At 48.4% G+C, this 14307-nt stretch overlaps 1 protein-coding gene across 1 annotated transcript; it reads right to left on the bottom strand.

Annotated features, from left to right (window-relative positions):
- Positions 1 to 2027: 2027 nt before the first annotated feature.
- On the bottom strand, positions 2028 to 12656 carry LOC129715657 (NACHT, LRR and PYD domains-containing protein 12-like). Its single transcript, XM_055665515.1, has 9 exons — positions 12583 to 12656; positions 9655 to 9747; positions 6715 to 6884; positions 5208 to 5367; positions 5061 to 5126; positions 4533 to 4659; positions 4059 to 4145; positions 3300 to 3470; positions 2028 to 2214 (listed from the first exon to the last, which is right to left on the bottom strand). Exons 2-9 carry the CDS (start codon positions 9713 to 9715, stop codon positions 2043 to 2045), a joined length of 1014 nt encoding a protein of 337 aa, XP_055521490.1. The 5' UTR covers positions 9716 to 9747; positions 12583 to 12656; the 3' UTR covers positions 2028 to 2042.
- Positions 12657 to 14307: the final 1651 nt, after the last annotated feature.

Genomic DNA, 14307 nt, shown 5'->3' with positions numbered 1-14307 from the left:
AATCTATGATAACTGAAATTTCATGCCAGTTCTCTTAATTTTAAGAAAGTTATGGGGCTTTTGACCTGTTCACGATCACAGCTTTTTTATCTTGTCCATAGAAAATCAATAGGGAACAAGATGCTAATTTCCGCGTATGAAAATGGCCACAACTTTTTAAATGCTTGAGATATGAAAGTGAATTAGGTGTCAAATTAAACTTCTTTTTATGCTTTATCTGATGGGATAAATTGCAGACTTGATTTTTTAAATCTCAAAATGTTGTAACATTGCTAGTCTATCGATCGCTACATGCTGAGAAAACTATATTCAGCACTCTCTTCACTCTACCTGCTGTACTTGCACTTGGCTTGGTTGTATTAATGTAAAGCATTACCTGACTAGATTGGATAGCATGCATGCAAACGGAATATTTTCACTACAGGTGCACAACCTTTTATCCGAAAGCCTTGGGACCAGACACTTGTCGGATTTCGGACATTTTCGGATTTCCGAATGGAAGATTTTTAGCGTGGATTAGGTAGGTAGCGCGGGCGGCTTGAAAAGTCTGGAGCAGCTGCCTCCTCCCCGGAGACCGGGAGAATCATTGCATAAATGTTAGTCAGTTAGTTTGGAGGGATTTTATGTGGTGGTGGTGGTGGAGTAGGGGTGAAGGGGGAAACTTTAATTCTTAGTCCCCTACCTGGTCGGCGACTCCCAACCTCGCGGAGCTGGGGGCTCCGTCCGGCCGCGGGCAGCGCCGGTTGGAGCTCCGACCCCGGCAACTCTACCTCTGGCTGCGCGGCTCTAAATCCAGCGACGCTCCGCGAATGTTGGAAGAAGGCGGCCTCAGCACTCCGGAGCTTGCCGCACGGCGACCCGGTAAGGCATTGCCCGCTTCCCGCTGGTATCCCAGCGCTGAGACGCCGCCGACTCCCAACATTGGGCGGGCGGGCGGTGCTGGATTTGGAGCGCCTCGCAGCCAGGGGTAGAGTTGCCGGGGTTGGAGCTACAACTGGCGCCGACCGCAGCCCCAACGGCCACAGCGCTGCGGAGCTTACTGCACGGCGACCCGGTAAGGCATTGACCGCTCCCCGCCTCTCCGACCAGGTAGGGGACTAAGAATTAAAGTTTACCCCTTCACCCCCCCTTCACATAAAAGCCCTCCAAACTAACTGACTAACATTTAAGCAATGATTTACAGATGTTTAAGTGTCTCCCCGGTCTCCGGGGAGGAGGCAGCCGCTGCAGTAGTACAGACCTGGGTTGACCGTGGGTCGTTTCGGGTCAAGTTTGGCGCCAAACGTGAGCTTTGTTGCGCAGACAACATCTGGAAAAAATGGCCGGTTTTCGGAGTTTTTCGGTTTCCGGAACACCGGATAAAAGGTTGTGCACCTGTATTTCTCAGTACATGTGACAATAATAAGTGTTTTAATAATAACTCTGGATGCTAACCCTAAAGCTAAAGTGTGAGAATAAGAAGCGTTTAATGTCAACAACGGTGTATTCTGTCCAAAGTCGTCGACATTGTGTCCATCCAGAATCAAGAAGAGAATGTACCTGTGGGGTTGAACAGTGGCAGAGGGACAATTGTTGTGAGTTAGCGCATTGTTTAGATGCCGCAGGGAATAAGTTACAGCAACAGCCTGGGGACTATTGTCAGGGCAAGTCGAGGATGGCAGCCGGGTCTCCCTCCCTCCTTCCCTCCCTCCGTGCAGTGTGTGGGTAGATCCGGCACGTGGTCTGACAGCAACAATATTCCGGTCCCCAGGGCAGTGACGTTTACACCCAGAGATGTTCACACGTCCACGTTCAGTCCGGGTCTGCATTTCTTCAGCGACCTCAGTTTCTTCTTCTCGGCCGGACTGAACTCATTCTTCACCAGCCTGAAACAAGTGGAGGAATAAAGAGGAAATAAACAGGTTAAACAACAGTGTCAATAACAGGGACTGGGGTTAATATTTCAACAACACTTTACAGAACAAAATCACAGGAGAAAGAAGCCCGCGGATGGATGGATGGGTCCCCTGATATTTTATCACATTAAACATTAACACAAACACTCACCTGATCTGCTCCAGTCTCGGGAAGGTCGGTATGAGGCGGCGGAGAGCGGGGACACATAGGTCTGTGAGGGAGTTGTGTGTCAGGCACAGATTCGTCAATGAGGGCTTTGTACTGAGAGTGGAGACGAGATCCTTGGCTCCAGAATCTGTGAGACCGACACTGCCTAGCCTGGAGATGAGAGAGAGTGAGGGTGAGGGACACAGAGAGAGAGACAGCAGACACCCAGTGAGTGTAAACATAGAAATTAGGTGCCGGAGTAGGCCATTCGGCCCTTCGAGCCTCCACCGCCATTCAATATGATCATGGCTGATGATCCAACTCAGTATCCCGTACCTGCCTTCTCTCCATACCCTCTGATCCCCTTAGCCACAAGGGCCACATCTAACTCCCTCTTAAATATAGCCAATGAATTGGCCTCGACTACCCTCTGCAGCAGAGAGTTCCAGAGACTCACCACTCTCTGTGTGAAAAAAGTTCTTCTCATCTCGGTTTTAAAGGATTTCCCCTTTATCCTTAAGCTGTGACCCCTTGTCCTGGACTTCCCCAACATCGGGAACAATCTTCCTGCATCTAGCCTGTCCAACCCCTTAAGAATTTTGTAAGTCTCTATAAGATCCCCTCTCAATCTCCTAAATTCTAGAGAGTATAAACCAAGTCTATCCAGTCTTTCTTCATAAGACAGTCCTGACATCCCAGGAATCAGTCTAGTGAACCTTCTCTGCACTCCCTCTATGGCAATAATGTCCTTCCTCAGATTTGGAGACCAACACTGTACGCAATACTCCAGGTGTGGTCTCACCAAGACCCTGTACAACTGCAGTAGAACCTCCCTGCTCCTATACTCAAATCCTTTTGCTATAAAAGCTAACATACCATTCGCTTTCTTCACTGCCTGCTGCACCTGCATGCCTACTTTCAATGACTGGTGTACCATGACACCCAGGTCTCGCTGCATCTCCCCTTTTCCTAGTCGGCCACCATTTAGATAATAGTCTGCTTTCCTGTTTTTGCCGCCAAAATGGATAACCTCACATTTATCCACATTATACTGCATCTCCAAACATTTGCCCACTCACCCAGCCTATCCAAGTCATCTTGCAGTCTCCTAGCATCCTCCTCACAGCTAACACTGCCCCCCAGCTTAGTGTCATCCTCAAACTTGGAGATATTGCCTTCAATTCCCTCATCCAGATCATTAATATATATGGTAAATAGCTGGGGTCCCCCACAATCTCTCACAGTCTGGGACTTACCACAGTGTCTGTATTTTACAGTCCGGGTTCCTCAGAGCTTCAGACACCAGTTTCACTCCGGAATCTCCCAGTTTATTCCCACTCAGGACCAGCTTCGTCACCGTGTGGTTTGTACTGAGAGCGGAGGCGAGATCCACGGCTCCAGAAACTGTGAGACCGACACTGTTCAGCCTGGAGATGAGAGAGAGCGAGGGTGAGGTACACAGAGAGTGACAGGTCTAGCAAGCTGCTTTTAAGCTCAAATACATCTCCTGACGATACAGACATGACGGACTGGTCTGTAGGCTTTTTAGGGGCCTTGTGCCAGAGAAAAAGATTTTCTGCTAGGCTGCAAAATGCAATTTATGGCCTTTTGCAAAGTCTAGCTAGCTGAAATACATCTCCTGACTTCATACAGACACGAGGAAATGCTTTCTGCACTTTTACAGGCCTTTGTGGGGCTTAAAATGCATTCTCAGCCAGGCAGGCAGCAAAATCCATTTTATGGCATTTTCCCTGGCTTGGCAAGGTGCTTTTAAGCTCAAATGCATCTCCTGGGTTCATACAGGCATGAGGGAATGTGGTTCCTTTATCTCGACAGAAATGGGGTACTGATTGTGGATGATCAGCCATGATCCCATTGAATGTGTGCACAGAGAGAGAGACAGGAGACGGTGCAAATCCCCAGTGTTTATCAGTGACACAATTACTGATCATATTAATGTTCAGTGTCAGACACCCAGTGAGTGTAAACACAATCTCTCACAGTCTGGGACTTACCCCAGTGTCTGTATTTTACAGTCCGGGTTCCTCAGAGCTTCAGACACCAGTTTCACTCCGGAATTTCCCAGGTCGTTGTCTCCCAGACTAAACACAAACAGACAGAGTAAGAAACAATCCCCGGCCGACGAGGCTGAGATAGATAACTTCTCCCAAACGGATATTTATGGAAACACCTCAGCACATTATTGAACAAATCTCTGTGAATGTGGTGTTTGGTGACTTTCACCATTTATTCTCATTCCCCGACCGACAAATGTTCCCCGTGCAGAGAACGGCGGCAGAGTAGGCAGGCAACATGCGTGACCCGGGGGAGGGGGTCGATCACCGGTGACCCGGAGGAGTGGGGGTAAAATAGGAGGGGTGCCCCCGTGCACAGTGACGGCCGCTCGGCCCCATAAAGGGGTGCTGGACGGAATAACAAAATAGTGGAACAATTTTACAGTTCAGTGTTAGCATCAAACGGACAGTTACCTCAAGTGCTGACACTTGTGCAGAATCGGTTTCAGCCACTGGAGACCTTCACACTGAATGCTGCAGCTATCCAGATCGAGGTGTTTGATTGTATCACAGAGCACAATAGTACTGGAGTAACTCGTCCCTGGAGAACATGGATATGAGAAGAGTCATGTCAGGAAACCTCTTCAGGCTGTTTATAGTGGGGGTGGTTGGAGAAAGCTGGGAGACCTGGAAGACCACTGCCTCACAGTGCCAGAGACCCAGGTTTGATCCTGACCTCAGGTGCTGTTTATGTGGAGTTTGCAGCTTCTCCCCGTAACCATGAGGGTTTTTTCTTCCAGAGTCCTTCACTTTCCTCTCAGACGTAGGTTAATTGGACTTCTGCAAATTGTCCCTAGACTGCAAGTTGATATAAACATGGGATACACTAGGACTAGCGTGAAAGGGTGATGGATGGATGGATGGCGTGTACGCAGTCGGCAGAATGTCATGTTTCCATGCCGTCTCCCTGAACTAAACTAAACAAAACATGCAATTGAATACCTTCCAGATCAGTAGGTAGTTCCGAGGAAAGCTTCATGTTTTTGAACGATTCGATCAGATCAGAACCTGTTGGAATCAGTTCGTGAAATGAGTCTGAGTTGCATTTTGATAAAAAGATCAAATTCTCTATAGAAAAGTGTCCTGTACCTTCTTCCTCCATTGCTTTCAGTTCGGGGAGCAGGTGGTGCATTTTTACGAAGCATTTCCATATCAGTTTAAGGACCCGTGGCTCTTTCTCAGTCACCAGGTTGAGGAGAAGTGTGGAACCGGCCGCACGGCTTCCTCTCTTCGTGCGTTTGATGACTTGCTGTGAAGAGTGAAGGGACAAGTAGTTATAGAGCTGTACTGTATGGAAACGGAACCCTCGGCTAACCTTGTCGTTGGATTTACTAGAGTCACATACGTGGTAGAGTGATGGAGTAGTATACCACACAGAGACAGGCCATTCAGCCCACATTGTCCATGCCAACCAAGTGGCAATTGTCAGCTAGGGCCATTTGCCTGCATTTGGCCTACAGCCCCATGAGCCACCTCAGTAGAGTCACCCCTCATTCTCTTGCACACCAAAGAAAAAATATCCCAGTCTACCTAACCTCCTAAATATAGTCAATGAACTGTGGCCTCAACTACCTTCTGTGGCAGAGAATTCCACAGATTCATCACTCTCTATGTAAAAAATGATTTTCTCATCTCGGTCCTAAAAGATTTCCCCCTTATCCTTAAACTGTGACCCCTAGTTTTGGACTTCCCCAACATTGGGAATAATCTTCCTGCATCTAGCCTGTCCAACCCCTTAAGAATTTTGTACGTTTCTATAAGACCCCCCTCTCAATCTTCTAAATTCTAGCGAGTACAAGCCGAGTCTATCCAGTCTTTCTTCATATGAAAGTCCTGCCATCCCATTCATTAAAGCATGTTGCCATGGTCTGATTGGTTACTGCTTTCTCAAAGAATTAGATTTAAAAAATATATTATTGAGCCTATCATCTTGCTAACAATAGATGTTAAACGAAATGGCCCAGTGCTTGATGTAAGACATTTTGAAATTCATAGGAGTAAGTTAGTAGCATGTTTAACCCAAGAGTTTCCATACTAAGGAGGCATGTTGGGGAAAAAGGTCAACATATAGAAGGTAAATTACACTGGGAAAGGCAATTATAGATTCTTAAAGTGTTTACATTGTAAAGCATAGCTGGCCGCAGTAACGATAAATATAGGAGTTTGTAAACCAGGTTGAGGCTAATAAGACTCACCAGGAAATAACAGAAGACCTTTAATTGTATCCATTTGGCAGAGAAGATTAGAAATGGGGGAAAACAAGGATGTAAGACTGCAAAGAGAAGTTGATCACCTCTTAATTATCCCAAACATGTAAAAGGTGCATATAACTATTGTGTTGCGAGTGTTTTGCTAGCGATGTGAATCATAAAAACGCTTTGGTTTGTGTCAGTGTATTACACCACATCCTGAATATAATGGTGTGTTTGACAAACTCACCGCCACTGTACGGGATATTCTTTGTGACTGCACCGTACTGAGCTGTAATTATAGAGAGCAGGACAGCACAAGAATGGACTCTTCGGCCCACAATATTTGTGCATGAATACATTTGAGTATCGGCTGAAGTTACCCACTCATCCATTCCTCTCCCTACCTTGTACTCTTGCTCACTGAAATATTTCTCGTACGCTAGAACGAAGGCGACATTCTTCACTTCCTCTTGAATCGCCTCTTCCAGCCTCTGGCGGTAATGATTTGTCAAATCCAGCAGCTGCGAATCATCACACCTTTCCAGGAGCTCCATCATCGAAGACATTGGAGGAGCTGTGATGAATCAAAATAATGGAATTATCAAGGGTTGTCTGTTTTCCACCACGGATAGCTGTCACCACCCCCACTCTACTAAAAGGCAGACCACATGACGGAGATGAGGTGCTCTGTTCCGATCAGCAGGTTGCTGTCAGGCCACGTGCCGGATCTACCCACACACTGCACGGAGGGAGGGAGGGAGAGAGACCCGGCTGCCATCCTCGACTTGCCCTGACGATGGTCCCCAGGCTGTTGCTGTAACTTATTCCCTGCGGCATCTAAACAATGCGCTAACTCACAACAATTGTCCCTCCCCACTGTTCAATCCCACGGGTACATTCTCTTCTTGATACTGGATGGACACAATGTTGACACCTTTTGGCAGAATACACCGTTGCCACATCTCTCCAACCTCTTTCAATACTTCATAGTCCCTTTCCTTCTCTCCTTATCCCAATCCATAACCTATTCCCCATCCGCAAATTTCCCCAACCATTCCACCCAAATCTCAGCACCTGTCCCACCAGCATGCGATTGATTGCGTCTAGCGCGACCAAACGTGGTGGCTTGAGGCGTACGGCCTCGCGGGGCCGGTCCCACTTCCAACCGCGGAGGCGTCTGGAGTTGAGCGGGGCTGGTCCCGACATCGTACTCACCAATCAGCTGGGCAGGAGGCGGGCCAACTGAATTTGGACCTCGCACGGTGTCGGGCAGTGACGTCATCACGCAATGCCATGCGCTAGCCGTACGGTGTCAAGATGCTGCGTACGCCCTCAATGCAGGCCGTTGTCACGCGGGATTTTCAGACAGTGCAAGATTTTTCCAGCACCGCACAACTCCATACGCCTCCACCGATCGAAGTGGGACTGGCCCCGCGAGGCCTTACGCCTCAAGCGACCACGTTTGGTCGCGCTAGACGCATGCTATCTCATGCTGGTGGTGCAGGCCCTTTACATTTCACGTCATTCAAACATTGTGTCGCATTACAAGACCTTTGACTCGTTTTCTCTTTAGTCTCATTTTAGTCCTGGTTTCATCTCTAACCATCTGACAATCAACACCCCCCCTCATCAATATACAACTTTCCCGTGTCGGTCTCCCATCATTTTAGACATTCTCTCCCCAACTACAATCAACCCTTTCGGGTTCAGGCCTATTTTGACCATCCTAATTCCTTGGTTCTCTCTCATTTCCCCATTAAACCTCTAACAATTCACTGGGAGTAGCTTCCCATCCCTGACAAACATTCACTTATTTTCCCTCATCAGACCTTCAACATCCTTTGTTCACCAAGGCTCACAAAACATAACCTCTTTGCTTCTTCCACTAACTGCCACGCTGAGTCGGAACAGTTTTCCCTCACTTTTAAATTAGTCTACTAATCATAAATCACAAGGCATTCGCTCCCCTCTATTGATGTGCTCCCAGACACTGGCTGGCAAAAAGGAAGCCCATCAGGAGTAAACACCTTTTCCCAACGCAGTGACTCTCTGGGGTACCGCAAGGCCCCTACTGGGACCCCAGCTATTACAATATGTGTTAATGATCCGCTCTCAGGGAATTGAAGGCAATATCTCCAAGTTTATATCTGACGTAAGCTGCAACACAGTGTTAGCCTGTGATTGTGAGGCTACTGAAGACTGCAAGGTGACTTCAGCCATAGGCTGGGTGTGTGTGGGCACATGTTTGGCAGATCAGGTAATAATGTGGATAAATGTGAGGTTATCCATTTTGGTGGCAAAAACGGGAAAGCAGACTATTATCTAAATGGTGGCCGATTGGGAAAGGGGGAGTTACAGCGAGACCTGGGTGTCATGGTACACCAGTCGTTGAAAGTAGGCATGCAGGTGCAGCAGGCAGTGAAGGAAGCGAATGGCATGTTAGCTTTCATAGCAAAAGGATTTGAGTATAGGAGCAGGGAGGTTCTACTGCAGTTGTACAGGGTCTTGGTGAGACCACACCTGGAGTATTGCGTACAGTTTTGGTCTCCAAATCTGAGGAAGGACATTATTGCCATAGAGGGAGTGCAGAGACGGTTCACCAGACTGATTCCTGGGATGTCAGGACTGTCATATGAAGAAAGACTGGATAGACTTGGTTTATACTCTCTAGAATTTAGGAGATTGAGAGGGGATCTTATAGAAACTTACAAAATTGTTAAGGGGTTGGACAGGCTAGATGCAGGAAGATTGTTTCCCGATGTTAGGGAAGTCCAGGACAAGGGGTCACAGCTTAAGGATAAGGGGGAAATCCTTTTAAACCGAGATGAGAAGAACTTTTTTCACACAGAGAGTGGTGAATCTGTGGAACTCTCTGCCACAGAGGGTAGTTGAGGCCACACAGTTCATTGGCTATATTTAAGAGGGAGTTAGATGTGGCCCTTGTGGCTAAAGGGATCAGGGGGTATGGAGAGAAGGCAGGTACGGGATACTGAGTTGGATGATCAGCCATGATCATATTGAATGGCGGTGCAGGCTCGAAGGGCCGAATGGCCTCTACTCCTGCACCTATTGTCTATGGTTTCTATGTTTTAAAAACATCTCTAATCATCCCATGTTCGCTGTCCCCTCTAGTAGCTGCTCCCAGACAGTCTTTATACCCATCAAATGACCCCAACGCAGACACACCTGCCCTATCATTCCTGTACTCTCTCCGGCTCAGGTCTGTTGCCCTTCCGTTGATCCACTATTCCCTCTCCCCGTGTGTGTGTGTGTGCTGCAGGTCAGGCAATCTGATCCGGTCACATTGGTGGGACATTTATATCTGACGTAATTCTGCAACACACCGTCGCCTGTCCTCATTGTCGAGGCCACTGAATCTCCTCCCTGGTCCACTCCCTCAGCCATGATGGTGACTGCCGTTCACACGTCCCGCTGCTCTGTAATACACAGATTAAAAGCCGGTATTAGACAACAATTGCAAGGAGCAGGACAGCACGTTCAGCTGATGACATCACATGCCATCAACTGTGTAGGAAAGAACTGCAGATGTTGGTTTCAATCGCAGAAAGACACAAAATGCTGGAGTAACTCAGCGGGACAAGCAGCATCTCTGGAGAGAAGAAGGTTTTTTTAAATCAGTGACATAGAAACATAGAAAATAGGTGCAGGAATAGAGGCCATTCGAGCCTGCACCATTCGCCATTCAATATGACCATGGCTGATCATCCAACTCAGTATCCTGTACCTGCCCTCTCTCCATGCCCCGATTCCTTTAGCCACAAGGGCCACATCTAATTCCCCTGTCCCACTTAGGAAACCCGAACGGAAACCTCTGGAGACTTTGCGCCCCACCCAAGGTTTCCGTGCGGTTCCCGGAGGTTGCAGGTAGGGAAACTCAAAAACCTCTGAGAACCGCACGGAAACCTTGGGTGGGGTGCAAAGTCTCCAGAGGTTTCCCTTCAAGTTTCCTAAGTGGGACAGGGGCCTAACTCCCTCTTAAATATAGCCAATGAACTGGTCTCAACTACCTTCTGTGACAGAGAATTCCACAAATTCACCACCCTCTGTGTGTGAAAAAAAAATATTTTTCTCATCTCGGTCCTAAAAGATTTCCCCTTTATCCTTATCCCCTTGTTCTGGACATCACCAACATCGGGAACAATCTTCCTGCATTTAGCCTGTCCAACCCCTTAAGAATTTTGTAAGATCCCCCCATAATCTTCTAAATTCTATCGTGTACAAGCCGAGTCTATCCAGTCTTTCTTCATATGAAAGTCCTGACATCCCAGGAATCAGTCTGGTGAACCTTCTCTGTACTCCCTCTATGGCAAGAATGTCTTTCCTCAGATTAGGAGACCAAAACTGTACGCAAAACTCCAGGTGTGGTTTCACCAAGACCCTGTACAACTGCAGCAGAACCTCCCTGCTCTTATACTCAAATCCTTTTGCTATGAATGCTAATATACCATTGGCTTTCTTCACTGCCTGCTGCACCTGCATGCTTACTTTCCATGACTGGTGCACCATGACACCCAGGTCTCGTTGCATCTCCCCTTTTCCTAATCGACCACCATTCAGATAATATCTAAGCCTAAATTTTAATAGTTACTTAAGTTATGATGTCGGATGGAAGCTGCATACCTAAATCTCGTTGCACTTATGTGCAATGACAATAAAATATATTATTATTATTATTATTCTGCAGTGGTCAATAGATTTGTGCAAATTTCACATTTTCACTCACATACACAATAGTCCCAACTCATTTGAATAATAAAATGAGAACTGACATGTACAAAATGCATGGTACACAAAAATGCTGGAGAAACTCAGCGGGTGCAGCAGCATCTATGGAGCGAAGGAAATAGGCAACGTTTCTGGCCGAAACCCCTCTTCAGACCACTTTGTACAAAATGCATTCTGTGTTGCAAATCTGAAATCCTCTAAGTATCCTTTCTTACATAGAAACATAGAAAATAGGAGTAGGCCATTCGGCCCTTCGAGCCTGCACCATTCGCCATTCAATATGATCATGGCTGATCATCCAACTCAGTATCCTGTACCTGCCTTCTCTCCATACCCCCTGATCCCTTTAGCCACAAGGGCCACATCGAACCCTCTTAAATATAGCCAATGAACTGGCCTCAACTACCCTCTGTGGCAGAGAGTTCCAGAGATTCACCACTCTCTGTCGGTCATTCACCGTCTCTCTCTCTCCCCATCTCTCCCCCAGGCTTGTACAGCGGAGACCCTCGACCTCCACAGCTACGGGATGTTGCTCCCCTGCGGGTCGGACAAGTTCCGCGGGGTGGAGTACGTCTGCTGCCCGTCTCGCTTCACAGGGAGTCTAGACTTCCCTCGTCACCAAGATCGGTAGGTGATCGACAGAGAGGGAGGGAGGGAGAGAGAGAGAGACGCAGAGCCGAGTCCAAGTCAAGAGTTCAAGAAAGTTTACTGTAATATTTCCCAGAGGACAGAGTCTTGTACCTGCCCTCTCTCCATACCCCCTGATCTCTTTAGCCACAAGGGCCACATCTAATGCCCCTGTCCCACTTAGAAAACCTGAACGGAAACCTTAGATAATATCTAAGCCTAAATTTTAGTAGTTACTTAAGTTATTATTATTATTATCCTACAGTGGTCAATAGATTTGTTCAAATTTCACATTTCCACGCACACACGAAATAGTGTCAAATTTTTATGCTTTATATGATGGGATAAATTGCAGACTTGATTTTTAAAATCTCAAAATGTTGTAACATTGCTCCTTACTATCCTTCTCCTGCACCTTCTCCTGGGATCAATGTGACCAGAGGGTGATAAAAATGTGTAACTCTCCTCACAGAAGGCTCAGGAAGGCCTTGACTCTGGCAATTGAGGAAGTTTTAGCAGCAAAAAATAATTGAAACTGGAAATAACAAGCTGGTGGTTTCATTGTGAGATAGTTCCCTGAACATTCAGCCATTTTGTAAGTGTAAAACAAACTGGGGCATTTGCTTTGATTCCAGCAACACATTAAGTGTTGGTTGCAACTTTATACAAGTGTGTGTACAACATGAATCTCCACCAACACAGCATCTACACAGCAGCATCTGTTGCTCAACATGACATTTCTGCTGCAAACTATCACCAGGACACGTTTACACACAACAATAACTTCAATGCGCTGCTGACAAGACAAGAGCAAATCACATGCAATGGGGGGAAATTTAACCCAAGTCTCTCCCCAAGTTTAGAGCCGTGCACTGGGGAGCGGCGGGCAAAATACTCACCGATGGATGGATGTCAATCTGCTGTCGTCGATCCCCACAGCGGCCCCGAGTCTCCCCGCCCGCCCGGACTGCCAGTTCCTAAAATGGCCGCCACCCATTGACTTCAATGTGAGACTGCCAGTAGTTAAGATGGCCGCCACCCATTGACCACTCCCATTGACTTCAATGGGAGACTGCCAGTAGTTAAGATGGCAGCCTGTGGCTTCACTCCCATTGACTTCAATGGGAGACTGCCAGTAGTTAATATGGCCGCCCATGGCTTCACTCCCATTGACTTCAATGTGAGATTGCCAGTACTTAAAATGGCCACCCATAGCTTCACTCCCATTGACCTCAATGGGAGACTGCCAGTAGTTAAGATGGCAGCCTGTGGCTTCACTCCCATTGACTTCAATGTGAGACTGCCAGTACTTAAAATGGCCACCCATAGCTTCACTCCCATTGACCTCAATGGGAGACTGCCAGTAGTTAAGATGGCAGCCTATGGCTTCACTCCCATTGACTTCAATGTGAGACTGCCAGTAGTTAAGATGGCCACCACCCATTGACTTCAATGTGAGACTGCCAGTAGTTAAGATGGCCGCCACCCATTGACTTCAATGTGAGACTGCCAGTAGTTAAGATGGCCGCCTATGGCTTCAATGGAGCCGCTGTTCACCGCTGGGAACGTGTGTGTCGGGTCCGTGAAGCCCCGACGGAGCGAGATCCCCAACACGTGTTGCCTCACACACTCCCCGATAAACTCATCTCCTCCCCGATCAACGGCGGTCCCGCCAAACACCGTAGATACAGATCAATAACGTTGTTCCCCGCCGCACATTCCACAACATTCCCTCCCCCGCCCCGGACCAACTGTCGATGCTCACTCCCGCCCACCCTCACCCTCACCCTCAATTGTACCCGTTACCCGCACACTCACTCACTCAATGGTTCAATGTCCGTTAACCGGCCCCATCTACCCTCTGCCTCACTCCCCCCCCCCCCCCCCCCGCACTTTTCTCTACCACCCTCTTCCTCCCCCATCCCCAATCTCCTCCCCCCTCCTCTTCTCCCCCCCCCTGCAATCTCTCTCTCCAGCTCTCCCCTTCCACCCCCTCACTTTTCTCTACCCCCCTTCCCCTCTCCTCCCCATCCCCAATCTCTCTCCCTCCACCTCTCTCCCTCTTCACCCCCCACCCCTCTTTCCCTCTCCCCCACTTTTCTCTGCCGCCCCTCCCGCCTCTCCCTCACACGAACCCCAACAGTGGGCGCTCCCTCCCCTCCCCCTCTCTTTCTTTCCTTCCCTCCCTCTCTCCCCTCCCCTCTCCCCTCCCTCTCTCTCCCCTCCTCTCTCTTCCTCTCTGGCTTTCTCTCCCCCTCTCTCTCTTTCCCTCCCTCTCTACCCCTCTCTCTCTGTCTCTCTCAACTCCCTCTCTCTCCCTCCCACCTTTCTCTCTCTCTCCCCCCTCTCTCTACCCCTCTCTCCCTCCTCTCTTTCTCCCTCTCTCCCTCTCCGTCTCTCGCTCTCTCCCTCTCTTTCTCCCTCTCCCCTGTCTGTCTCTGTAACTCTCCCCTCTCCCTCTATCCCTCTCTCTCTCCCTCCTCTCCCTCTCCCCCTGTCCCTCTCTCTGTCTCTCTCTCTCTGTCCCCCTCTCTTTCTCTCCCTCTCACCCTTCTCCCTCTCTCTACCCTTTTCTCTCCCTCTCCCCCTCTCCCCCCTCTTTCTCTCCCCTCCCCTCTCCCCCT

The sequence above is a fragment of the Leucoraja erinacea genome, unplaced genomic scaffold, assembly GCF_028641065.1.
Source record: "Leucoraja erinacea ecotype New England unplaced genomic scaffold, Leri_hhj_1 Leri_1304S, whole genome shotgun sequence".
NCBI lineage: Eukaryota > Metazoa > Chordata > Chondrichthyes > Rajiformes > Rajidae > Leucoraja > Leucoraja erinaceus.
This window is presented reverse-complemented; position numbering and strand designations above follow the sequence as displayed.